The sequence below is a fragment of the Eptesicus fuscus genome, chromosome 12, assembly GCF_027574615.1.
Source record: "Eptesicus fuscus isolate TK198812 chromosome 12, DD_ASM_mEF_20220401, whole genome shotgun sequence".
Classification (NCBI taxonomy): domain Eukaryota; kingdom Metazoa; phylum Chordata; class Mammalia; order Chiroptera; family Vespertilionidae; genus Eptesicus; species Eptesicus fuscus.
Window position 1 is genome coordinate 53,598,249 of NC_072484.1, and position 24,506 is coordinate 53,622,754.

General features: G+C 52.4%; 1 protein-coding gene across 1 annotated transcript in view; it reads left to right on the forward strand.

The window, feature by feature from the left end:
- PARD6G (par-6 family cell polarity regulator gamma) overlaps window positions 1-24,506 on the forward strand; it is a 66,997-nt gene that overhangs the window by 24,310 nt on the left and 18,181 nt on the right. Inside the window, exon 2 of the mRNA XM_008160287.3 lies at window positions 1,296-1,518. Within this exon, the coding sequence (XP_008158509.1) occupies window positions 1,296-1,518 (223 nt within the window). The remainder of the gene's footprint in view (window positions 1-1,295; window positions 1,519-24,506) is intronic.

Here is a 24,506-nt window from a genome sequence, read left to right on the forward strand (position 1 = left end):
TGGTTGGAGTGGGTTTGCTCTTGACATCATGTCCAGAGGATATGGCGACTCGCTTTTGTGTAAACACCAGGCATTTCATTCTTGTGTATTTTGGAACCAGTATAGTCTGTTTGCAGTTTTATTGAAGAGCACAGAATCTGTCCTGCCTGATGCAGGAAGGTCCCTGTTGCCAAGTGAGGAACAACAGCCAGAACCCTCACTCCAAACAAACAGGCGGTGTCTTTGGGTCCCTGGACAGTTCACCCGGTGGGAGGTGACCCGGGGTCCTCTCCAGGCAGGTGGCCCGGAGCTCTGCAGGCAACTCTGTGGGTATCTGAGCCAGGCCAGGGCTGGGAGGCCGGGAAAGAGGGGCCTGGGCAATTCCCAGAGCAGGAAGAGGGAGGATCACCTTTGTTTTTTTAATCTTCACCCGAGGATATGTTTTTTATTGATTTTTCAGAGAGAGAAAGAAGAGGAACATCGATGTGAGAGAGAAATATCGATCGGTTGTCTCCCGTATGTGCCCTAACTGGACTTTGAGCCCACAACCTCGGTGTAGGGGATGATACTCCAACCAATTGAGCCACCCGGCCAGGGCAGAGCCTTTTTTTTTTTTTTAAAGAGAGACCTCTATGTTCTCTGTCTCCCCAAGATTTGTGAATCATCGTTTTTACCAGGTCCCCGTCCCTCCCCCCCGCCCCCCCTCCCCACCGCCTTTCTTTTTCTTTCCTTCCTTCCTTCCTTCCTTCCTTCCTTCCTTCCTTCCTTCCTTCCCTTCCTTCCTCCCTTCCTTCTTTCTTCCTTTCTTTCTATTTTGCTTCCACTTCTGATCCTTTTGAAGTACAGCTATTTGTTTGTTTGTTTTTTAAATGCAAATTACATCAAATCATTTCCTTGCTTAAAATTAAAATTGAAAAAAAAATTAAAATTGTTCCCGGACTTCCTGTGCCCTTAGGAAAAAGTCCAGAAGTGTCCGCTGCACTTGCCTCCCCTGTCTGAGTGTCTGAGCTGCTCAGGGCTGTGCAGGTGTGGTCCCGGGCCCCAGACCCGGTGAGGAACGAAACAGGCTTTCTATTCCATCGGCTGTGCTTATAGTTCATTTTGATACTGCTTTCCCCCTACAACCTGAGCATGGCGCCTGGCCTGCTCTCAGGACTTGTTGAGTCAGCTGTTCCCTCATGGGCTCATGGAAGCTCCATGAGGACAGGGGCCCTGCTTGCCACTGTGTCCCAGGCCTTGTGGAAGCTCAGTAAACACTTACTAATCCTTGGTGCCCTTTCCCGGTTGTTCACTTACGCCCGTATCTTGCATTGTAGTTTGGGGCTGAGTTCCGGAGGTTCTCCTTGGACCGCCAAAAGCCTGGGAAGTTTGAGGATTTCTACCAGCTGGTTGTGCACACCCACCACATCGCCAACACCGAAGTGACCATTGGCTACGCAGACGTGCACGGCGACCTGCTGCCCATCAACAACGATGACAACTTCTGCAAGGCGGTCTCGAGCGCGAATCCCCTGCTCAGGGTCTTCATCCAGAAACGAGGTACGGCTTCCCCGGGCGCGGCCCTCATCTCAGAGATGAATACAGTCCTCAGTTTTGTCTGTCATTACAGAGCCTGAGATTTTTGTTTTCTCGCCAGTGGTAAGAGACGAAAGGAATTAACGTTTGTGTGGTCCACATTACTTTATTAGAGAGGCTGAAAAATATCTAAACTGTATTCTCCACTTCAATGTTGACTTGTGATTTTTAAATACGGAGGAAAAAAGTAATATTGATACTTCCAGTATTTTAACTGGAAGCAAGTTAATTCAGTAACGAAAAGGCCTTAGTCAGTAACCCAAGAATGAAACTTAAGGTTGCCAGTATGTTTTCCACTGTGTTTTTGGGATTGGAAAAAGATGTTAGTTTTAAATTGTTACTTTGGTTAACTTGAGCTCTGAAGACCTAGTTTTGCTGTGACAACATCAGAGCCTCTTTTTTTTTTTTTTTTCTCCCTCTTTGCTAAGTTTGGGAGAGCGTTAACATTTCAAAATTATACACCTTTGAACAACATGGGGGTTAGGGGTGCCGACCACCTTGCACTCAAAAACCCACTAGAACTTTTGACTCCATAGAGAGCTGTTGTCCCTGGGCACTTACCGGGGATCCATCCCAGGACCCCCTGCTGGTACCAGAACCCGGGGATGCTCAAGTCCCCTTTCTAGGACAGCCTAGGTCAGTGAATACGGTCAGCCCCCTGCATGCTCGAACCCCTAGCCACAGCTCAGAAACAGAGCAGGTGTTTATTGAAAGCCGTCCACGTGTAAGTGGACCCGCACAGGTTGTTCAAGGGTCAACTGTACTGACGGAAAGAACCCCCTGAGGTGACACGTGATTTTCAGGAAATGGAAAAATGGCGTTTTACGGTTGACTTGGTCATGCCTGCCCCCCCCCTTTCTCCGAGGGCACCTTCTGTCACATGTGAGCACTGGGTGCCCTTAACGAACAGCGTGGCCCCGGGAAGACCTGCAGCCCATGTGCGTGCTGCGGTGACTTTGACCTCAGCCGGAGGGGGCGGGTCCGGGTCTCTGGATGGGGGCAGAGCCTAAGCACCCACCAAAAGTAGCAGCCACAGCCACGATGCCGGGGGAGGCCCTCGGGGACGCGGGGCCTGGGCCCGGTGCGGCAGGTGCTGCTCTCCCGCGCAGGTTGTCCTGAGGTGAGCGCAGCCCGTGCACAGCTGCGAGCGCACTGGCCGGTGGTCGGTGCCCCGTGAACGAGCTGTCGCATCCTGTTTGTAGGGACGGAGGGAACGCATGTGGAGAGGGAGCACCAGGAGACCGCTGACCTCACTCTGGACTTTTTTCTGGCACAAGATCAGAAAGCTCCGCCTCTGTGTCCCAGACGTCAACACAGCTGTCACTTCCTCAGGTGGCCTGGGGGAGCGGCTGAGGCATAGGACCCTCTTCTGCCTCGGCAGGCCCTGGCTGTGCTGTGGCTGCTGCCTCCTCCCGGCCCCTGCGGCCCCCACCACACATCACGTGGGCAGGTGTTCGCGCCCCCCTCTCAGGAGGGCCCGGTCCCAAATGCTCTGTCTAAGGCGCCCGCCTGCCCATCCGCTCTCTCTGCTGCGGTTGCTCGCTGCTCTCGGGGCTGGCTTGTCCCACAGCTCTGCCCGCACAGGTCGTGCTGTCGGCTCACTGGGGTGGGAGGTGAGCAGTGGGTGTGAGACGCCACGTGGACTGCAGAGGACACGGGCTTTGTCATCTGCGGGAAGGGAAGGCGTCTCTACCGCTGCGTGTGGGGCTGGGCGTGGAGCAGGCAGAGGCACTGCCTGGCCTTTACGAGGCCGGTCCTCATGACGCTTGGCACCCTCGCTCTTGATTCCCCGACGTGGTGACACGGGAAGCTCCGGGTCTGTGTGTGCAGGTGGGGTTGCATTAACTTCCGTGGCTTCGCCTCTCTGCGGGGCCGAGGTCCTGCATCCTGTCTTCATTATTTACTTTTCCTCCTTCCTGTGGCATCAGAGACTTAGCCCGGAGATGAACGAGCTGGCTTACGGTCCCGACCCCTCTTGTTCTCAGCGTGAGCCTAGCACCTACAGTCCCTGCCTTTCTGTGTCGTGTGGCAGCAGGAGCTCGGAGCACCCGAGACTGCCCCTCCAGCACCTGCTCCCTGGCTGTGACCAGCGAGCCCTCCTGTCCTCAGCTGAGGCACCCACCTCGGGGTGCTTTCCGGCTGACACAGGAAGACGTCCCCGTGTTCACAGCGGTCAGTGTCCCTGCCCAGGATCGGCAGGACCTGCCCATAGAAATCACAGACATGTTCATATCCTGTTAGTGGTAGCCAGATATCTTGAATATCATCGATAATTGGTCATTGTTTTACAACAATGGTACAGATGGTTATTTAATGTGTGAGTGAGAAATCACATCCAATCAACCCTCCATGTCTGTGGGTTCCACATCCATGGGTTCAACCAACTACAGATCGGAAATATTTGGGGGGAAATGTTTTGTTTTTTGCTGATGTGCTACACAGTGAGGCTCCGACAGTGGCTGTATCTATACTAAACGCGTGCTGACTTTCCCTGGTCATTCCCTAGACAATACAGTGTAACAGTTATTTACACAGCATTTAAATTGTGTGAGGTATTATAAGTAATCTAGAGATGATTTAAAGTGTATGGGAGGATGTCCGTAGGGTAAATGCAACCACTAAACCATTTTATATAAGGGACTTGAGCATCCGTGGATTTTTATATTGGGGGGGGGGGTGTGGGATCCTGGACCAGTTTCCCTATGGATATTGTGTACATAATTGCTTTAATATTTTGATAATTGTCTCCAAAGGGATCATTTCCTCTGTAACCCCATGTATTTTACTGTACGCCTTTAAAAATGCTTTCCCGAGAAGGCATCCCCAGCATTATGAGCTGGCTGAGGGTTCTTGGGCACTGGGGTAAGGACCGTGTTGCAGTCAGTCAGCATTTGGGAGCTCGGACAACAGGCCAGGAACCAGTCAGGGGACTTTTCCCGGGGACGCTGGGTGGTGTTTTTGCTCGAGGGGCAGAGGACCACCCCTTTGGCTTCACATCTGCAGGCGCTCCTGCATTTACTAGACTTCTGCAGCCCTCGGTCCAGGCTGGGCTACTGTTACAAGCTGTGGGGTTTTCCCTGGATTAAAGAACAGATGTTTTTATGCCTTTCACTTCATGGCTTTGCCCATTTTAGTAAGAGAGTAAAGTCGTCACAGAGGCAGAATCGGGGGTCCCATTTGCATGTTTGGACGACAGACCCAGCCAGTGTTCGGGAAGCTCGTCTCTCTGTGCCCTGCGGACGTCTGTCCTTCCCGGGGAAGCTGGCCCAGCCCGAGAGAACGCAGGACAAGACCAGCGGAGATACTTGGAGTGTCTCTTTCTAATTTTAGCAGAATAAACAGGAAGTGCAAATACCCATCAAATAATTACTTCCACTACCAGCGTGCCCTGTACTCTTGTGATTTAAGGGATGGGCCTCTTTACCTCTCGGACCCCAGCCCAGGAGTAGAGGTGGAACCCTAACTGAATTTCAGTTACTCTGTCCCTGGGGTACCACTGCCCGGGCATCAAGGGGGGTTGATGAAGTCTTCATTATACTACAGGACCTTCGGAACAATTAGAGTACTCTGAACTGTTTACTTTTAAACCAGCCTAAATATAGCACACTTGCATGTATCTGTTAACTGTTCTCTGGCAATTCTTTGGGTTTCTCGAATGAGGAAGACACATTTATAAACTTTTTGACTTATCAGAAGTTGCATGATTGGGAGCTGGGGCGAGGGGGAGGGGTGTGTTTGCTTGTGATTCCACTTAAGCGAGTTGCCAGAAAAAGTAATTAAGGCGTGTTCTTCCAAGTCAAATGTATAGAATTATTGAGAGTTTGGTTTAGACATTGGCAGAATCTTGTTACCAGGCATACGAAATCCTTGATTACGGTGGCTTTTCTTGGGTTCCGTATTAAAAGCAGCTGGAGATGTGTTTGGTTTTAGGTCGGGGGCTCCCTGTGTAGCAGGAATTGGAGCTGCCACCACTGAATTTCTGTATGCCCACCCTGTTTGATTCGTCCTCAGACGCGGCCCAGGCTGTCGAGGCTCTTTGGGTTGTGGGTAAAGGTGTAGGTTTGCTGGATTGGGCTCCTCATGTCCCTGCTCCCTGGAATCTGGAGCTTTTTCACGAGACACGTCTGCTTCTTTAATTGTCACTGTGTCCTGGAAGTTTGAGTATTTGGAGAATTTCTTTCTTTTCTTCTTCTTTTTTTTTTAATTGAAAAAAGGGCAAAACCTCTCCCACTGCCTCCCGTGGGAACATGCAGAAAACAAAATGCCTGACCCGGCATCCCCCTCCCCCCCCAGGAGTGGGAGTGATGGGGAGAGAATGTGCTGATGCAGCTCGTGAAAAGGAAAACAAAGGCCAGCCGCCCACTGTCCGCAGAATCCGGGCCTTGTCCTGAGGGCCGGCCTGCAGGCCGTGCCCAGTGCAGTCCACCTGAGTCTGGGCTCTGCCTCTTCCCCTCCAGCCAGAGCTTACACAATGGAATCGGATTCTACTTTTTTCTTATTTTCTAGTCATATGTACTTTTATATATTCAAGCCGGTAGTATAATTTATCATTTGGATTCATGCATTTAAAAAACTTAACATCATAAATAACCATGTCCTATGTCATTAAGTTATTTGTAAAACTGTTTGTTTTCAAAAGTCTTTTCTGCTCATAACATCTTCATAAAAGAAAATTCAAACAACGTGGAAACAACACTGCCCCGAGGTGATCACCGTGTCCATTTTGGTGAGCCCCTCCAGACCCGTGGAGCGGACAGTCCGTGGGACCCCGTGGCACATAAACGGGGTCATAATATGTGTCCTGTAGAGATTATTTTAACCTAGAATTATATTTTTGACTTTCTGTACATATATGTAGATATATATGATCCTTTATTTTTTAAATCCTCACCCAAGGATATTTTTGCCATTGATTTCTAGAGAGAGTGAAAGGGAGGAAGGCGAGAGAGATGGGAGGGAGGAAGAGAGTGGGGGAGAGAGAGGAAGACATTGATTGGTTGCCTCCTGCACGCACCCCTACCTGGGCTGGGGAACTTGCAGCTGAGGTCTATGCCCTTGACCGGGAATTGAACCAGCCACCCTTCGGTCTGCAGGCTGACACTCTAACCACTGAGCAACCGGCCCGGGCTATATGATCCTTTTAATGGACATAGCAGTTGTATGACTGTAACAAAATTTAACCAATTCTTTATGAATTTATATTTCCACTGTTCCAATGTTTCATTATTACAAACGGTGTTGGACATGTCTAGATACTGTCAGGATAGGTCAGTGGAGCACCTGCAGGCAGGTGGTGGTGAGTCTGATGGGGACAAGGGGGAGGTTTAAGCAGAGGCTTAAACTGCCCAGTGTCTCCTGCAGTAGGCGTGCAGTTTGGGAGGCGGGGCCTGCTGAGTCTGGAGAGCATGGAGTTAAAACCTGGTGTGAGGTTTTCTGAAATGTCGCTGAAGGATGGCAGAACCAGAAGTGCCCGCCCCTCTGGGCTTTGGGGAACACGGGGTTAGATTCGAGCTTTGTGGCCCTTGTGGGGGTTGGTTGGCCACAGATGTCAGCACAGAGGTTTTGGCCTCTGGCACCTTCCAAAAGGCCAGTCCTTCCTTCATTGCCCTTTGACCTGGACGACGGTGCCCGGCCAGCCAGCCAGCCCTAACTTTGTACCACAACCTACAGAGCCCCAGTGAACACGCAGCTCCTGGGCCGTCACCACAACGGTCCCTCCTGGGAAACAGTGGACTCCATGGCCCATTGTGTAAGGGATGTTACCTGCACCAGTTTGGAGTCCAGAGATATAAAAATTTCCATCGTGACCTCTTCTTTTCCAGCAGCGTAAGCAAGACTGGGATTTCCTCTTGCACATTGGTGTGTCTTCCTGTTTTTTCCCCTGTATCTCTGTCCTTTCCATCTCTCCTGTGGGAAAGTGACTCAGCACCGAGCCTCCACCTGCACCCGGGTTCTCGTAAACACCGAGGCACTTTGTGGCCTTTAACAGATGCAGACAGGGCACTGGGTGGGACCGGCAGTGGAGTTTGCAGCTATTTACGCCTAAGCTGCTTTCTGGGGGTGGTGTGAGTGCAGGGGATGACCCTGTGGTCCTGCCCAGCACAGCGCAGCCTCCGCAGAACCACGGAGGGCAGACGAGCGGGTTGGGAGTGCTTTACCCTGTAAAAGGAGGGTGTTAATACCATCTATATTAACTAATATATAACTAAGTTTTTATTGTGGCAAAGCACCTGTAACATAAAATTTACCACTTTAACCATTTTTAATCGTGTGATTCAGTACTATTGCGTTCATTCCCATGGCTGTGCAACCACTATCTATCTCCTGAGCTTTTTCATTCCCCCCCCCTGAAACTGTAGCAGTAAAACAGTATGTGTTTTGCTGAGTTACCGTCGAACTCCAAGAAGTAGCTCTGTACCTGTAAGTACAAATTCCTATACAATGTCCATGGCACACTTACCACTGCTGTATGTCTTTAAGTCTGTTAAAGGCTGCAGATCACTTAGGAAATAGTTGTCACTTGTGGATGGAGTCATCACATCCCTGCAGAGACACCAGGCTTTCCCCCCCGCATCTGGGTGCTCAGACCTGATCCTCCCACGCTGACCCTGTGTCTTGGACTTTGCGTGGCAGGTGGTGAGTCTCAAGTTAAATGACCAGGAAGAGGCCCCTGCCAGCTCCCCTGGACATGCCAGGGCACCAGCAGTGACTTGGAGGGTGGGAACCCTAACCTGGCCCCCACCTGCGTGGGACCTCTCTGAGCTGTGGATCTCGAGATGCTAGTGCTGTGCTGTGTGTGTGTTGGGGGTGGGAGACCCTGACAATCCCAGGACGTCCTCTGCTGGCACAGCCACAAAGACGCTGCCGGTCCGCCCCCTCCAAACATTTCCATTTTGTCTCCCAAAGCCAGGTGGGGGCTCCTGGTGACAGCCCGGCTCCCACAGTTCCTCTCTGCAGCTGTTAAGCCCAAGAGATTCTCTGCTGACAGAGATAAGAGCGAGAAAACGGGGAGGCTTGGGGCTGGCGACCCTCCTCGCCCAAGGTGACGAGCTGGTCCCCACTCCGGAACTGCTTGTCTTGGAGTTGGTGGGCCCAGCATGGCACTCCCTTCGGTGTCCTGACAGCCAGCCCCACAGCCATGGGAGCTGGCTCTCCGCACTGTCAGGTCTGCCCTCCCTGGCCTTGGCTCATCATGGCGTGGGCTGCAGTTGGGGTGGATGGTTGGTTGAGGCCTCTTTTGGGCTCCTATGCAGATGGGCCCCAAATGGCCCCTGCCCATCCCCCGTGTGACCTCAGTGCGGAGCTCAGCTTCAGAGACCACCAAAAAAGTGTGGTGATGCTACCGGCCTTTCGGGAGCACAGGCCGAGCTGGGGTGTAGAGCACTGCGTCACCCAGGGGTGTCCTTTTGGGGTAATGAAAATTCGGGAAGTAGGCAGCAGACGCACCAGGAACTGTGGGATTGTACACATTCACGCACGCACTCAGTGGCAGGTAAGCCAGGTACCACACGATGTCTCAGTCCAACTGTCCTAGAACCTGCCTTGAAGCTGGTGCTCTGCTCCTTCTCTGGAAGGAGGGTCTTGTCTAACGGAGATGACTGTGGGGACCCCGTGAAGCCCTGTCCCTCTAGGGGGTCTTCAGGGTCTACTGAGTGGGAGACACAGGCCCAGGCTCCACCCCAGTCACTGTGGGGAGCTTCTCCCAGCCCCGGTGCTCAGGAGCAGCAGGCGCAGTGATGGACCGCTGACACGGGCAGCATCTGGGAGGGCTCAGAGGAGCAGAGACGTTGGCCCGTTGGCACTTGGTCCAGCCCAGCGACCCTCTGCTTAGGAAGGGCCCGCGCTGTGTTTGCACCGGACTCGGCTGATGGGCCAGCCGAGGGAGGCAGGGCCCGTGGCTGAGTTGGAAAGGGCTGAGGACCTGGCTGGAACCCCCTGGTGTGGGGCTCCTTCCATCTCCTTTGAAAGGGCAGAGGGCAGTTGGCTTGGTGCACTGGCCAAGCCGGGGCTGCTGACTGCCACCGTGCCAGTCGCTGGAGGGTCTGCTCTAAGTAGGGGCTTTCCTGCCAGCAGTTATTTTCGGCTGTTTGATTACAGTTGTCCTCTCGGGCCACCACTATAGCGTCCTGTAAATACAGGCTGAGCTTGTCACAGCCCCGGGCCGCGGAGTCGGCTGGGACGTGGACACATGGATGGCCACGCTCTTCCTGGAGGTGACGGGGCTTCCCCTGAGGCTCTCAGCAGCGTCTCTGGGGAGGCAGAGCCCATGGAGGTTGCTCTTCACACAGCCTCTGCTCAGGCACTGAGGTCGCTCGTATCAGACCCACCATGAACTGGGGACACATCGCTGCAGAGATCCCAGCCACCCTCCAAGTCTGCCCACTGTCAGACAAGCTGCCCCCAGGACAGAGTGACCAGGCAGCAGTCCTAACAGGCTCCTGAGAGGCCGAGTGCAGTCTGTCCTGCCTGCGTTCTCGTGGGGCACTTTCCCCCCATCTCCTTCCTCCTACGCCATGAAAAAGATTTCAGTGAGAGAGAGTGGGAAGCCGACTTGTGGGACGTGGAGGGGCTGGATGACTGGGGAGGGGGAGAGCTCAGCTTGGCCTTCAGCACAGTTTGCAGGGGCCGATGAGAGGAGAGCACTAATCTTCTTGCTGGAGTGTCGTGTCCAGGCCACGAGCCAGTGGGGCACAGCCATGTGGCTTGTTCCCTGGCCGGGTTGGGAGGCTGACAGAAGTGGTCAGGTGCCAAAGGGAACTGCTAGCATCTCAGCATCTTCTGGGTGCTGGAACCTGGGTGTGCAGTTGGGAGAGACAGCATGTGGGCCACAGGAGGGCCTGCGGGAGCTCACACCCCACTTCTCGGAGGGCACTGTGTCTGGATCGGTGACTTAAGATAAAATAGTGTCAACTTCAGTCTCACAACTCAGAAGAGGTAGAAATCCTATAAAGCAAGAGGATTGACTGAGTCCAGGCATTCACTGCTGGTACCGAGCATTTTTAGGGAAGCTTTCTGTCTGAGCTCAGCTCCCAGAACATGAGTGTTTTCCATCCAGCTCCCTTAAAGCACCAGCGTCCTCTAGCTGCTGGGCTGCTGGGGTCCCTGGACACACAGTGGTTAAAGTAAGCCTGCTTCCTCAGCTTATCGGCATGTGGCCGTGGGCAGGTGACTTCATCTCTCCTGGGCCTTGGTTTCCCCACCTGTTAAACCTCGCTTTAAATATTTGGAAGTCCCTCAGAATGGTGCCTGACACGTCGGGGCTTTGCTGAGTGTGAGCTTCCTCGTCCCCCGCCTTTTCTGTGGCGCCAGGAGGTGTAATGGGGGCTGTGGGTGTGTCCTGGGGATCCTGGTCTCTGAGTAGCAACCAGGACGGGTCTGGGTCTGCCTGGTTCCCTTTGGCACATGATCAGCTGCTGCCCTGAGAGTGCTGTGCACCCCTCGCAGACCTGGTCAGCAGGCCCACAGAGCCGTCCCTCTCACACTGCCTGTCTCCGGCTGTGGGACACCTGTTCCTTCCACCTGGAGCAAAATTTAAGGACAGTTAAGCCCGGTGTTGCATGTTGAATTCTCACAGGGAAGGAGTCCATGTGCAGAACCTGTGCATTGCCAACCACCTCCCTCCCTCCCCCAGCAGAACCAGGCCACCCCGCCGTGGGAAGAAGCCTAATTGAGTAACTCTTATTGGATTCTTCCTTGATTTCTTAAGATGGTTCTGAAGACCAGAAAAGATGAAAAGACATTGGTCATGAAGCACATTTTAGGGATTGATGGTAAAATGTTGTGAGTTACTTTTAAAACAGTGGAAGGAAACCTGGCTGGTTGCTCAGTGGTTAGAGCATCAGCCCGTGGACTGAGGGTCAGGAATTTCATTCCCTGCCGAGGGCATGTACCTCGGTTGCAGGTTCAATCCCCAGCCCCTGTCGGGGCACGTGTGGGAAGCAATCAATCAATGTGCCTCTCTCACATTGATGTTTCTCTTTTTCTCCCCCCACCCCCCGCCCCCGCTTCACTCTCTCTAAAAATCAATGGGAAAAAAAATCTTTGAGTGAGGATTGAAAAGAAAAAAAAAAACACTGGAAGGAGTAGCAACTACAGATGAAGTGCTTATTAATGTTTGATTTCAGATGTGAACAGCTAAGGGTTGGTGTGTGCATGTGTATGACATGTATGTATGTGGTATCATGGTGTCCCAGGGTCTTTGGTTTTGTGCTTGAAATAGTTTTGCTTCAGGGTGGTGTTTGGCTTCAAGCTTGGCTAGATAGGAAACACAGTGAAAGTCAACTTACTTCCATTAAAATCACTTCTTCCTAATGCATTACAAGTGAACCACCTTCTGAGGACATAATTGGCCATTCCACATGGGTCTGTAAGTAGCGACGCTGTGGGTTTGCCCCCTGTATGCCCAAGGAAATTAATTACTCAGCTCAGCAAAGTGAGTCGGCACCTTCTAGACTTTTATTAATCAGGGGAGTTACTGGAAAACACCCAGGCCACACCCCTGAGTGCCTGACCCTCTGGGTCAGGGGTAGGGAACCTTTTTTCTAACAAGGGCCACTTGGATATTTATAACATCATTCACTTAGTATAATTCACTTGATATAAATGTATGTTGCTATGAAAAAAGCTCCTAGCTCTAACTGGTTTGGCTCAGTGGGTAGAGCGTTGGCCTGTGGACTGAAAGGTCCCCGGCTCAATTCAGGTCAAGGGCACATACCTCAGTTGCAGGCTCCTCCCCAGCCCAGGCCCTGGTCGCGGCTCCTGCAGGAGGCAAGCAATTGATGTGTTTCTCTCACATCGATATTTCTCTGTCTTTCCCTCTCTCTTCCACTCTCTCTAAAAATCAATGGAAAAATATCCTCGGGTGAGGATTAAAAAAAAAAAAAAAAAAGCTCCTAGATTTATTGAATTTTGAGTCCCGTCTGCGGTTGCCTTGGCAGGGCCAGACCAAATGATTTCTCGGGCCTCATATGACCCCTGGTCTGGGTGTTCCCCACCCCTGTTCTAGGTCATGTAGACAATATGGTTTTCTAATAATGCACAAGAAAGAATAGTTTCCTGTGTCTACAGCAGCACCTGGAGCTCCTGCGCAGACAGCTGAGAAGGTTGCCTGCGAACAAGCCGGCCACGTCCTCTGGATTTACCTGCTCAGCCCAGCCTCTGTCTTCCTGCTGCGCCAGCGGGTACACTGTTGTCTGATAAGGTCTTGGCTTTGCTTTGGATCCTGCGCTCCTCCTCATTGAGCCACCTCAGAGGACTGTGCTGGTGGCCGGCGGGACCACTGGCTCACGCCTGTCCCCATGGAGTGAGGCAGCAGCAAGGCTGAGTGGACGCTGCTTTCAGTGGGCGCACGGAGTGGGCACAGGCTCCCGGCGCTGCTCGAGTGTCGCTCACCTGGTGAATTCAGAAGGAACAGAGCACACCTTTCCTTTGGGATCATCGTCTCAGACTTGCGCCGACTCCTGCCTACCGTGTCGCCTTAATCTCTGCCCTCTGCAAATGAAGATGATGTTATTGTTGGATGCTTGTCTGACAAAGGTGCTATTACAGTTAATGAGATAATGTGGGCAGATGACCTACAGCTTCTTCTGAAAAGCAAGGTCCTGTGTTTGAAGCATCGTTGAAGCTACGATAATTAGCAGGTTCGTCTGTCACTCGCCTCTCTCCCTGTGGACTGAAATCAGGACAGGTGTTTGGATTGCTGCTCCTTCCTTCTGCAAAGCCTGTGTCCTCACCAGCGCCACCTGAGACCTGCACAGAAGCCAAGATGGAATGACGGAAAACTCCCAAGTTTGTAACAAAAATGAAAACAATCCAAAATAGTCAGGAGGAAAAAGAGCCTTCGGCAAAAATGGAAACACATCACAAATCCGTTCAGCTGTGAATCCTGGCACCTCACCAGTGGTCTGCTGCCTGCCAGGACTTCCCCAGCTGGGTCTCTGGGAACCTGGGGTGGGAGGTGGGGACAGCTCCTGTCCCTGCTCTTGTGGGGCCCTTGTCCTGGGACACAGGTACTGGTGAGCTTGTTTGAAGTAGAGAATATGAACTTATAAAGCGAAGCTTGTACTAGACAGTGTGGCAAACACTTTCAGGTTTTAACTCATTGATGTTGATTTTAGCCTAATTGAGGGGAGAAGAATACATCAAAAGTAGGGAAAAGGTTAAACTCTCAGTGATTTCTTCTCAAAAGGCATTCTGAGATTGCAGCAACTAGAAAAGCACTGTGCCATTAGGTCTGTGGGACCTAGTATTTATTTTTGTTCCCCCAAAAGCTGGAAGGAACCATTTTATTTATTAATTTATTTGATTTTATATCTCAATTTACATTGAGATAGAATTCACCCATTTAAAGTGTGCAGTTTGGTGGTTTTTAGGATGTTCAAGGAATTGAATATCCACATTCAATTTTAGGACATTTTCTTCACTCTGAGCCCATTAAGTAGTCTCTCCCCAGTCCCCAGCAAACACAAATCCGCTTCCTGTCTCTATGGATATGCTTATTCTGGGCGCTTCACATAAACGGGATCATGTAATATTTGATCTTTTGTCACCTGGCTTCTCTCACTTAGCATAATGTTCCCAAGATTCATCCACATCGTAGCATGTGTCAGTACTTTGTTCCTTTTTCATGGCTGAATAATATTCCATTGCACGGCTAGACCACATTTGGTTTATCCATTCCTAAGTTGATGGATACTTTGTTATTTTCCACCTTTTGGCTATTGTGGATAATGCTGCTATGAACGTTCTTCTGCAGGTTTCTGTGTAGATATTTGTGTTCAGTTCCGTTTGGCAGTTCCTCAGAATATTAAACATAGGGTTGCCCTGTGACTCAGCAGTTCCATTCCTAGACATGGTTCTACTTTCCCACCTGGATGCCTTTTATTTCCTTTTCTTGCCTAAATGCCCTGTCTAGAACCTCCAGTGTAGTGTCCAATAGAAGAGCAGGTGAACCAACTGGTATTCCCAGTTTGGAGTGGTGAAGAAGGAAACTTTATTCAGTGCCAAAAGCTCAATTAGGAAGCAACATGGCTGTGAGGTAGACTGGGACAAGGCCTCTCTCCAGCTAGATAGCTCTGTTCTGCTCTGCCCTGGCGCGATCATCAGTCCTAGGTGGAAAGGAAAAGTGCGCTCCCTGAGCCACAGGGGCTGGCTTAGATAGACAGAAGTCCCTGTTCCTGGTCCCTGATTGGTCCATCCTTATGCAAACCAGGGCTCCAAATCTTTGGATTGATTAGTCCAAAAGGCATTGTCCTGATTGGGCAGATGGAGCTGCTCTTATTGGTCAGTGAAGATGCTCATGGATAGAACTGCAAATCTCTGATTGGATGAGGAAAGCTTCAGACCTATTGGTTGAAATGGGATTTCAAGAACTCCTTTGTAAGGAAGGACCAGCTCATATGACAGGAACACAGTACAGGCGGGAAGTTCTGTGCAGACTTCTCCTTTATTTATTTTTGTTTTTTTTATTTTTAATATATTTTATTGATTTTTTACAGAGAGGAAGGGAGAGGGAGAGAGAGTTAGAAACATCGATCAGCTGCTTCCTGCACACCCCCTTCTGGGGATGTGCCTGCAACCAAGGTACATGCCCTTGACTGGAATCAAACCTGGGACCCTTGAGTCCGCAGGCTGACGCTCTATCCACTGAGCCAATCCGGTCAGGGCCAGACTTCTCTTTTAAAGTGCTGTTTGCATGAGAGGCCCCTGTGTAGAAATGGCTGATAGACTCTACTTTTAAATTTGAGCCCAGTTAACCACCAGGAGCTGTTCTTAGTAGGTACCTTCTTTCTCAGGGTCCACAGTCCTGTTCCTGATCTTGGGCTGGGAGGATCATTCAGTCTTCCACCAGTGAGCATGAGATTCGCTGTGTTCTTTAGTGAAAGCCCCTTATCAGGCTGAAGACCCTAGTTTGTTTCTTACTTCAGGGCAAGTGCATTGCGGGAGGAGGGGGGCAGGGAGTCTTAATTTCATCTTGTTTTGGAAATAAAAAGGATCAAAGAATATAGAGCTACCTGACCACTAACATAGTTATAAAAAGAAAGACCATAAAAACAGGAGTTAAAACACTTTTGGCCATGTCAACATTCACTGCACACATGTCGTTGGAATTACAGTTCTGGCTTGTGACTACGTGTGGTTTCCGTGTGTCCCATGTGCTCTTGGCGCACATGAAGACATCTGAGTTGATTTCCTGACTCGGGGAATTTAAACTCTACACCACAGCTTTATTTAGAGGATCCGTTGTATTGTATTTTCCATTCCTTTTCGTTTAAAAGTTGTATAAAATGTTGTTAAGGCTGGTTTTGGTATAGAAAGATCATTATGACTGCTTTTGCTAAATTCATATCTTCGTGGTCTGGGGAACAGTGGAGTGCTGAAGCCAAAGGAATGTCTGCAGAAACAAATGAGAGGTTTCTCCCAGCCTCAGCGGAGAAGTGCTTGTTATTCATAGCACAGAGATGGAGACAGAAGATGAAATGGATTCCTAACCAGACTGCCTGGTGCTCGGGGTGTGTGTGTGTGTGTGTGTGTGTGTGTGTGTGTGTGAGGCTGGCTCAGTTCTGAGTGGAGGTTAGCCGGTCCCACCCTGCCGTGACTGGTGGCCAGCGTGTGCCCTCAGGGCTGCTGGGAGTTTTTTGACTGTAAAATAAAGGGAGGAGAATGATGCTGGCAGTTTTTTTGTCCTTGGGTTTTTCAGTTTTTATTTTTCAGAAGCAGCATTGGGAAGACCAGCATACTTTTCCACTGTGGCTGTTATGTCCCCCCCCCCCCCACCCCCGTGCTCATTCATGGCCTGTTTCACAGAAATAGGCTGTCACCATCTTTCACGTGGCCAGCCCCTGTCTTCCTCAGTTTCCCTCTAGATTCCTCCTTCAGACGGGGAGCTCACAGGATGGGTTGGGAAGCAGTCTCCGAGGGAGGCCCCCTGACTGCCGGCACAGACTGCCCACCCTGCCGGCTCCTCCGGGAGGCCCGGCCCCATGAGGCAGAGGGAAGGCTGAAGCAGGGACCTCTGCCATTAAATGAGGCACCTCAGCTTTTTGGCACCTGTCAGCTTCAGCCGAGTGTCCAGCCCTGCACCCAGAACTAAAACGTAAAACTGTGACCTTGGATTACAAAGGTATTCGTGCATGTTTGTCCGGCCCAAATAATAACTGTACTTTTTAAAGGAATTAATCCAGGCGTTGGTGAGCTGTGTGGGTGCCATGGCCAAGAATCGGCTGGTGCAGAATGGACCTTGGGCTGTTTGACTGCCTCCCAGATGGTTTCTGGGTAATTGAAGGAAGTGTTGGATTAGCAGCTGTTTTATTTTTTCCTGTGAAAGTTGTCTTTATGCAGTTTGTGTTTGTTCTTAGACACTTTGGCCAAAAACAGTACCTTAAAATGTGAATTAATTTTTAGTGTGTATTTTAGATATTATTGGAAAGAAACTCAGAGCTGAGGTGTCGACACCTGGAGATTGACCCCTCGGCCATTAACAAGGGACAAGGAAGTGTGCTTAGTATCCGTGGAAGCCAATAGTTTTCATTGCAGTTCCAGAGTCCGGGCTCGGACAGAGCTTGTTCCTCCAGCATCACACCTCACCTGCTGTGTCTGCCTCTCCGAGGACGAGGGATGGGGGAAAGCAGGGCTGGGGTGGGGAGGGGGCTCCCATTTTTCGGAGCCCATCAGCAAAGGTGGCCGAGGAGGCCCAGGTGTTTCAGGAGAGGGACACAGTAGTCCAAATCGAAGGTGACATCACGTTGTAGTGCAGGAGGGCCTTGAGTGCCTGGGTGGCCCTGATTCCGGCCTCAGTTTCCCTGCTTACAAGAGGGAGAGGTGGAGTCAGATGCAGGTACATGGCAGCTCCACGTGGGCTGCCAAGTGCCATGGTCCTGGGTCTTGGCGGGCTGGGATTCTGCTCCCTAGTTCAGGGGGACAGCTCCATGGTCCCACCTGCCCAGCAAGCCCTGCAGCACCTCACACAGGGAGGGACAAGGTCGGCATTAAGAGGGCCCAAGCGGCAGGCAGCCCCTGCCGAGGAATATGAGGGCCAAGGCCAGGCCTCCTCTCAGCACCCACGGGGCCCAGCCTGCAGCGGGGCCCAGGGTGCCCAGGGTCGGACGCCGTGTGAGGGACATTGGGGAAGAAGGGTCACTTCTCTAGGCGTCTCCATGGGAATTCCGAGTCTCCACTTAGCGGTGCTGGCCTGCACCCACCTCACCCACCGTCCCCACTGGCTCTCTCGTGTGACCCCGCTTTCACGTGGCCATGGCTCACTAGTTGCAGGCTGGCCTTAGGACAGCTGCCTCTGCAGGGCTCCTGCCTCCTGGAAACGTGTGTACCACAGGTGCTCCCGCCCACGGCACTACGGGCAGTTTGGGTGGATGACTCTTTGCCTCAGGGCATCCTGAGCATTATGGGGTGTTTACCTCTGGCTCCACCCACATTATGCCAGGGACACCCCCAGTTATGACAACCACAAGCATCTCCACCGTCACCACATGTGCCCTGGGTTTGGGGAACCTTGGGGTCAGTCATGGCAAGTCCCTGGGCTTGCAGGCTGAGGGAGGGCCGCCTCTGGTTCTCGGGCATGTGGAGCGTGCATGGAAGTCATAGGCCGGAGCTGGGCCAGACCTGCTTTTTACACCTTGTAGAGCACCTGTCACTGGTGTGACAGAGACGAGTCATTCTAAAATTGCGGTGGTCCTTCTGGAAACTTCCAGGGAAGTTGCAGGCCCCGGCCTTTGGGTGGTTCCCAGCTCTGCTGCAGTCAGCATCACAGGACTGGGAAGAACAGGGACTCTGTGTCCTGGGCCCCACCCTGAGTCTGGTCTGATCAGTGCGGGGAGTGCCCAGGGCAGCCAGCATGGACTGTGGTTCTGGGTGGGTGACCTCGCTCTCAGGACTGCGGGAGCCCGTGCAGGGCGAGTCCGCTCCCCGAGGAACGGAGCCGAGAGCTGCACTGTGGGCCACGCTGCCTGTCCCTGCCTGCTGTCACCCAGGGGTCACTGCCCACACCCTGCCCCGGCCTCTGGTCAGCGGGGCTGCCAGGACTCTACTGCCCAGAGCAGATGGAGCTCAAGGCCGAGTCTACCCACCAGGCCCAGCCTTCCTGTCCCTTATCCGGGCGCACGCGGCTACCTGCAGCCCCTCTCTGCAGGGCACCACCCTTGTATTACGGCCAGAGGCACAGTGGGCACTCCAGTCGGACCTCTGCCTCCGGGTAGGACAGCTATCTGCTGGGCACACGGGAACCTGCAGGGCGGGGGCAGGGCTGAACCACAGCCATCGGGATCCTGGCTCTTGGCTGCCGGTTCTACCAAAACCTCACGGAGCCTTGGCTCTTGGCTGCCGACTGTACTGCACTGTCACAGAGCCCCGGTCCCGACTATCGGTTATACCAGGACCATCACAGAACCTCCCTGTGGGAAGCTGGTTGTGCCAGGTTTGCCACAGAGCCCCCGCTCTCGGCTGCTGGTGGTACCAGGATGTGGCCCTGAAAGGAAAGGAATGTTTTCCCCAGGGGCGGAGTGGGCAGGAGGCGTGTTGCTGCACTTTGGGGCATGCCAGCCTGCTTGCAGGTGATTTCACCCTGCCCTGGCCTCGCTCTGTCTGAGGCTGCTTCACCCAGAAGCACCTGAGCGACTGCAGCTCCTGGGATGACTGAGTGAAAATGTTCCCCTCTGGTTCAAAATGTGACTGCAGGCATCCGTCCGGTCTCCCCCCTGTGCAGGCGAGGGGGCCACGCCCTGTGGGCCTGGCCGTGGGCACGGCCGTGGGCACAATGCCAGGAGGTTTGGCCGAAAGCCCTCCCATGTGGGCTCGAGGCCGGAACCCTGAGTTTGGATTGGTGCTTTGTTCTCAGCCCCACTTCGCGGCTCATGCAAAAAATGTAGGAAATTGGAGGGTTAGCTCTTTTGTTCCCTGGACTGGGGCTGTTCCTCATCCACTGTCAGTGCTTCCAGGACAGGCGCAAATGGCATGAAACCTTGGGCTGCTTTGGAGTCGACATGGGCCTGTATGAGGAGAGAAGAGTGGGCTTAGGGAAGGACATTCAGGGAAGCCACGTTGGAGGCTCCAGGTGCCCCTGACACGGTGTCTTCCAGCCCTTTTGTCTTTGGTCCATGTCCCTTCTCAGCAGCTGAGAGCAGCCAGCCACGTGCCCCTCGCCAGGGTGCGTCTCCCTCCACCTACCTTTGTTGCCTTTGGTTTTCTGAGTGTGTGTCATGGAGATACTCTCTTTGGTTTCCTAAAAGGACCGTAATAAGAGGGTTGTGCTCAGGGGGATGCGCCTTCCAAGCTCAGTGCCCCACCCTTCTACCCCCTTGAGAATCGCTGTCCTGAAGTGGGCCAGCCTTAAACCCTGACTGGGGAGTGTAGAGTGTGGGGCCAGCTGGCCAGCAGGACGCATGAGGGATTCTGGAAACTCCCTGTGGGCTCTCAGCGTCTGTGCTCATCTCTGTATCCCAGAGAACAGAGGGCTCTGGAGAAGTTTCCCACCGTGAGTGCCGCCACTGGAGGTAAGGGCTGGGCGGTAGAGCCTTGGAGCTGCGCTCACAGGCTCACGAGCTCAGGGAGGACTTGGCCCCGAAGGCAGAGAGTTTGCAGTGCCGCAGCCAGAGGCAGAGGTTTCTGCCCGTGTGCCCAGGGAACGGGCACTTGGGAGCCACCTCTGCGGGGGTGGGGTTTTTTATTGAGATTTTTCTTTTAGAAGATTGCCGTTGTCAGAAATAATCCACAGGTCCCCGTGTATTTGCCCTGTTTCCCCCAGTGGTGGCGTTCTACAAAGTTGTCACAGGATGTCACACGCTGGTGCCCTCCTCCCACCTTGTCAGACTCCCGTGTTCCTTGGTGCAGTTGTGTGCATGCGTGCAGTCTTAGGAGCAGAGCTCAGCACACTATCCGGTAAATTTGAACACTAAATAGTCCCTGCCTCCCGTCTTTGGCAACACATGCTATTTCATGGGACTGCAGTCTCTCCCGTGTGTTTCCTCTGGTTTTGGGGCCGGGAAAGGCTGCTTACCTAAACAAAGCTTTGTCTGTGGCCCCGGCCTCCCATCCTGCGGCAGTTCGGGGCCTCGTGCCCACGGCAGGGCCACCCGTAAGGCCTCCCAGCAGCAGAAGCCTGGAAGGCCGAGGCCGGCAGAGCCGAGATCCCACAGCAGCTGCCGGCTTTGTTGTTTGGGGTTTTGGGGTCAGTTTTCTTTTCAGTTTTGAAGGGAATAGGAAATACACAGTATAAGTAGGGTGCCTGGTTCTGAAAAATACATTCTAAGTTTAAACTTAACACACGAGCACATCCATCAGCCTTTTCTCAGTGTGTCGGACTTTTCCAGGTGGAGAAATGCGGAAAACCTCGGTTAAAAAGCACACGTGCACATACTTTAAGTCTGGCCAAGTATCTGCTTGGGTTTCTGTTGTCATCTGTCCCCTTAGCCACTATTCCCTCCTCTTTCATATACTTCTCCCTGTTACTAATACTTTCCAGTGAAAACGTGAATGCCCATAGTTTCAAGAAGAGTCCTTTAGCCAGACGTGGCTCAGCGGTTGAGCATCGACCAATGAACCCGGAGATCATGGTGCGATTCCTGGTCAGGGCACATACCCGGGTTGCGGGTTCAATCCCCAGTGTGGGGCGTGCAGGAGGCAGCCAATCAATGGTTCTCTCTCATCATTGATGTTTCTATCTCCCTCTCCCTTCCTCTCTGAAATCAATAAAATATGTGTGTGTGTGTGTGTGTGTGTGTATGTGTGTCCTTTAGTTCCCCCCATCCCCTTTGACCTCCCAACTTTCTCTCTTCTCCCTCCTCTAACAAACCTCTCCTCTCCTTCCAAAGCACCTCCTTCAGGAAGCCTCTCAGGATTTATTGTCCTCTGAATAGAATGACATCACAGCGGGTTGCTGGGGCCGGTGGGTAGTTGGTGGTTGCTGGGGCCGGTGGGTAGTTGGTAGTTGGAGCTGGTGAGGCCTGCAGAGCCGTCACAGAAGCAGGTGGAGAATCTCTTCCTATCTGTTGACTCATAGCACGGCACCCCCACGCCAGAGAGAAGCACAGCGTGCCCTCGACAGCTGTCACAGCTGGGCGCTCTGTCCTGACAGAGAGTGAAGAGATGGCTGTAACAGTGAGCACAGGGCTGGGGGCTAGTTGTGCCCACAACCCGCCTGTCGAAGCCCTAACTCCAGTGTGAGGATCTTTAGGGGGTAACTAAGGTTAAAAGAGGTCACGGGAGGGGCTGGATCTAGCCGGGCTGTGTCCTCACAAGAGGAGGAAGAGCCTGTCTCACTGGCTTTCACAGCGAGGACACGGGGATCTGCAGCCAGGAAGAGGCCTCGCCTGATCCCAGCAGCCCGGGCCCCGAGAGCAGCCTCCAGCCTCCAGGGCTGTGAGAGACGAATGTCGTTTAAGCCGCCCCTCTGTGCTGTTCTGTTAGAGCAGCTGGAGCGGGTAACCTCCGGTGGTCCCAGTTCTGCAACAAAACAATGACGGAACAGTTATTCTTTGTATTGTCTGTATGGGACATTTTGATGGTTAATTTCATGTGTCAACTTGATTGGCCTGAAGGGTGCCCAGGTAGCTGGTTAGACATGACTTCTAGGTGAGGGGGGAGGATGTTTTCAGGTGAGTTAGCATTTCAATCAGCAGACTGAGGAAAGCAGCCGGCGGGAGGGGGGGGGGGGGCTCCAGTCTGCCAAGGGCCTGCATGGAACGCAAAGGTGAGGGAGGGGAATCCTCTCTCTCCCTGAGCTGAGCCTCTGTCTTCTCCAGCCATTAGACATCGAAGCTCCTGGCTCTCCCGCTTGCATTCGGCAGATTTGGGGACTTCTTGGCCTTCGTAACTGCCTGAGCCAGTTCCCATAACAAATCTTTTCTATTCGTCTGTATATCTCCCATTGGTTCCGTTTCTCTGGAGAATGCTGACTGACACACGTGTGTTTTGGTTGCACTAAACAGTGCGGGGAAATGTGCTCTAGACTGTTATTTGGAAAGGGCATGATTATTGGGGCGTTTTCTTTCTATTTTGCTTTTTTAACCCATTTGATCCAATCTCTTTACATTCTGCTCCCAACACGTGGATTTGAGCACTTTCTCTGCATCTGGTGTAGCTGAGTGACGGAGTGAGCAAAGATAATGTGAGCTTTCCCAGGACGTCTTCACTTTAACAGAGAAGAATGCGCCTCCCGAGGCCTCCTCCTGCGCCCGCACAGTGCAGTAGCCGCTGCACCGGGTAGTCCTGCTACCAGGCACTAGCGGCCTTAGCCTCAGTTTCCTCGCTTGTGGAAGGAAGGTGTCAAGGACTGTGAGGACCAAGAGGAAGGTGGGGGGGAGCTCTGACTTGGGCCCAGCTTCTAGGAGGGATGTGCTCAGCTGACTTGGGCTCTCGGGGCCTCAGGAAAGTCCCCTGGGAGTGGCTGCCAGGCCCCTGCATCTGCCCCTTGTCTGTGGACCTGGGGGATGCTGGGCTGGAAGGGTGGGTCCTGGGATGCTGCCAAGCACCCAGAGCAGGTTGGAGAGGATGGTTTAGGTGGTGAACATGCAGTAGGGTGGGTGTCTGCAGGCGTCTTTGTGTTTCATGCTCGGGGAGACGTCAGGACTGGCTCAGAAACGGCAGACGACTTGCCTCAGCTGACAGCTGGGCTGTGGGCCGGGCTCCTCCCACTGTCCTGAAGCCGTAAAGCCAAGAGGAGCAGAATGTGTGACCTCAGCGGTCTCGCCAGCAACGTGGACCCACAATGTCAGTGGAGAGCTTTGGGTGCTGCCAGGAGCCCCGCAGTCGTCACTGTGCACTCTGAGAGCATCTCAGCAAACCCTTCGGGGAGCAGTTCAAAGCCCCCCAAAATCTGAGCATGGCCCCCTTTCGGCAGAGAAAATTGTTTCAGAGTTGACTTTATATTTTGAGGTGCTTTCGGGAAAGATCCGTTGTTTGAAGAAACTTGTAACAGAAAAAATGAAGATAGGTTTGTGCTTTCTCCCCCTCTTCCAGGTGGTGTCTGCCCAGGGTGGACTGCCCTGCCTGGCAGGTGCCACTCCTGTGCGTGTGGTCGCATCTCGTCTTCTCCATGACACACTCCTCAGCCCAGAGCAACATACTTCCGGGCGTGTATCACACTCGTACCAAGTTGGGGAAGCTGGTGGCTGGACTTGATGGGACTTAATTTCTTAAATTAGGACTTTCCACATTGAGCGCTTGGTTTGGTCATGTTTATGTCATGCTGGTTCCAGGCGACTTTGACTAACGCCTGCTATTTTGGGCAGGGCTGCTTCTCCAGGGCAGACAGCAGGAGCTCATGAGACCAGACCCCAAGCACAGGGTGTTATTTATGTTGCTGGTGGGTTTTTTTTTTTAAATCAGGGCACAGCTACTTTTGTTTGCTCTTTACTTAGAAATGGATAGGGACATGACCTTGGATTAGGTGACAGTTTCCTAAATATGGCACCAAAAGCACAGCATCAAAAGAAAAAACTAGATAAGTTGAATTTCATCAAAATTTAAAACTTTTGGATGTCAAAGGACATGATAATAAAATGAAAAGACAAACCACAGAATAGAAAAAAAGTTTCAAGTCATATATCTTTTTAAAAAAATACATTTTATTGATTTTTTACAGAGAAGAAGGGGGAGAGGGATAGAGAGTTAAAAACATTGATCAGCTGCCTCCTGCACACCCTCTACTGGGGATGTGCCCCCAACCAAGGTACATGCCCTTGACCGAGAATCGAACCTGAGACCCTTCAGTCCACAGGCCGATGCTCTAGCCACTGAGCCAAACTGGTAAGGGCTCAAGTTTTTTTTTCACTTCGGAGAGGAAGGGAGAGAGAGAGAAAGATGAGAGAGAATCATTGATTCTCTCCCTCCTGCACACCCCCATTTGGGGATTGAGCCAGCAATCCAGGCATGTGATTTGACCAGGAATTGAACTGTGACCTCCTGGTTTATAGGTCGACGCTCAACCACTAAGCCACACTACC